At 39.1% G+C, this 2510-nt stretch overlaps 1 protein-coding gene across 1 annotated transcript in view; it reads left to right on the top strand.

Annotated features, from left to right (window-relative positions):
- LOC111083843 overlaps positions 1-2510 on the top strand; it is a gene marked incomplete at both ends in the record, with an annotated part of 11434 nt that overhangs the window by 7784 nt on the left and 1140 nt on the right. The window contains one exon of the mRNA XM_022380542.1: positions 1833-2099. Within this exon, the coding sequence (XP_022236250.1) occupies positions 1833-2099 (267 nt within the window). The remainder of the gene's footprint in view (positions 1-1832; positions 2100-2510) is intronic.

Consider the following 2510-nt stretch of genomic DNA (forward strand, 5'->3'; position numbering starts at 1 on the left):
CTAACACGCCTGTGACTAATACATTGTTAGTGGCCCTGTAACTAACACGCCTGTGACTAATACATTGTTAGTGGCCCTGTAACTAACACGCCTGTGACTAATACATTGTTAGTGGCCCTGTAACTAACACGCCTGTGATTAACACATTGTTAGTGGCCCTGTAACTAACACGCCTGTGACTAACACATTGTTAGTGGCCCTGTAACTAACACGCCTGTGACTAACACATTGTTAGTGGCCCTGTAACTAACACGCCCGTGAACCATGGGCGCCCACAGAAATATTTTCAAGGGTGTGCAAAACATGTGTGTAGGTATCGGTTTCACTATGAGCTATCTGCGTATTGTCCGCTGCGGTGATCAAACCCCGAATTCTAGTACAGTAAGTTTTTAAGATCGTCACTGGACCACCGGGGGATATACATTGAAAGAGTTATTTCATTTGAAGGTCGCCTTACTGTTAGTGAAACTCGAAAAAAATGCAGTTTTTTATCCGATTGCTTACCAGTGGGGCGTACTTCTACAGTGCAAGTCAACTGACGGAAATAATGTGCTTAAATTCAAACACAAATTTACCGTTTTAATAAATATTACGTAGTTTAACCACGATGTTAAGTTTACATCATAATACCAGCACGTTTTTGTAAAATGTAGGGAGGGGCAAAAGCCCCCTCTTGCCCCTTACCGCGGGAGCCCATCCGTGAACTGTTTGAAACATAAATAGTTTAGAAACTCGGTGGAATACGGCTTCCATTTGTTTTTACATCTTGGTAAAATATAATATTTATACAAGTTTTACCTGTTTAGAGGTTAATCGTTAACTCTCCGATTGAAAACACAACTCGAATTAAGTTCGGTAACGTTCAAAGGGGTCGCTTCGAACTTATCTAGGGCAGAGGTTTCTAAACTGGGGTTCAGGGACGGAGGAAACCCCTCGAAGGCCGCGATATGGTGATCGTATCACATACAGACATGTTCCTTTCCAATCAACTCTAGCATTTTTTTAACCGATTTGATTTTTTTTCTTAAAAACATTATTCCATTTGTACGGATTAGTCACGTGGGAAACCCCCAGTCAGGTTGTGGCTAATGTCATGGGGAATTCGTCAAGCAGAGAAAGATTTAAGAACCTTTACATTTAATGTTAGAAATTTCCGGAAAACGTAACCGGTATTCAGATTGTGGCTAATGTCATGGGGAATTCATCAAGCAGAGAAAGATATAAGAACCTTTATATTTAATGTTAGAAATTTCCGGAAAACGTAACCGGTATTCAGGTTGTGGTTAATGTCATGGGGAATTCATCAAGCAGAGAAAGATATAAGAACCTTTACATTTAATGTTAGAAATTTCCGGAAAACGTAACCGGTATTCAGGTTGTGGCTAATGTCATGGGGAATTCATCAAGCAGAGAAAGATATAAGAACCTTTATATTTAATGTTAGAAATTTCCGGAAAACGAACCGTTATTCAGGTCAAACTAAGTGTAGAATATCAGAAGAAATAACGTACATTCCTTTAAAATTTCGTGATAATGGCATTCGACTTGCAATTTGAGAGTCACGGGTTCGAATCCAGTCACCGAACATGCTCACTCTTTCAGCCGTGGGGGCTTTATAATGTGACGGTCAATCCCACTATTCGTTAGTAAAAGAGTAGCCCATGAGCTGGTGGTGGATGGTGTTGACTAGCTGCCTTCCCTCTAGTCTATCACTGCTAAAATAGGGACGGCTAGCGCAGATATAGCCCTCGTGTAGCTTTGCGTGACATTCAACAAGCTTTTAATTCTCTTCAACGTTACCGTGATAAAATAAACTTTTCCTTCCACTCCAGGTTTTAGATGTCAACGTCACTGGACATTCGATGTTGTTCCCGGAATTCGATTGGTTGGACAAGAAGACAAGGTTGTGCCCGACATTGGGTCCGAAGATCGATGTATCGAGGCGTGTTCAATCGAGAAGAGCTTTAATTGTCGTTCTGCAATTTACGAGTTCACTACAAGAAATTGCATTCTGAGCATGTACGATCGTCGAGTGGCGCCGGAAATATTTAAAATAACATCTGTTGAAGTTGATTATCTCGAAAACCAATGTGTTTCAGGTAAAGAAATCTTTTGACGTAAACCATAATTATTTGTCCGTTTGGCATAAATGTAGACTAAATTCTAATTTACTGTTGCATTTTCTATTTCATTTGTCATAAGACATTAATATTAGGCCTATTACATTTTTAAACACTACGTTCGTAATGGTTGGTTTTTCCTGGCAGTTATTTAGATTTAAAAATAATTATTTCCGAATCTAGGGTGCTCAAAGATTAAACAATCCTCCTTCGTAATCTAGTACCTTAAGAATTTTAAAGTATACACTGAGTGGTAACGAGTAAATAAACACCTAATTTTTTGTCATTAACTGATTTATGCTAACTAATTTGTGTTCACTATATTAATGAAAATGGTCCGCACACTAGTTATCTTGTGCTACAACATGCCTAGAACTCAAGGATCTATCG

Source organism: Limulus polyphemus, unplaced genomic scaffold, assembly GCF_000517525.1.
Source record: "Limulus polyphemus unplaced genomic scaffold, Limulus_polyphemus-2.1.2 Scaffold11544, whole genome shotgun sequence".
Classification (NCBI taxonomy): Eukaryota; Metazoa; Arthropoda; class Merostomata; order Xiphosura; family Limulidae; genus Limulus; species Limulus polyphemus.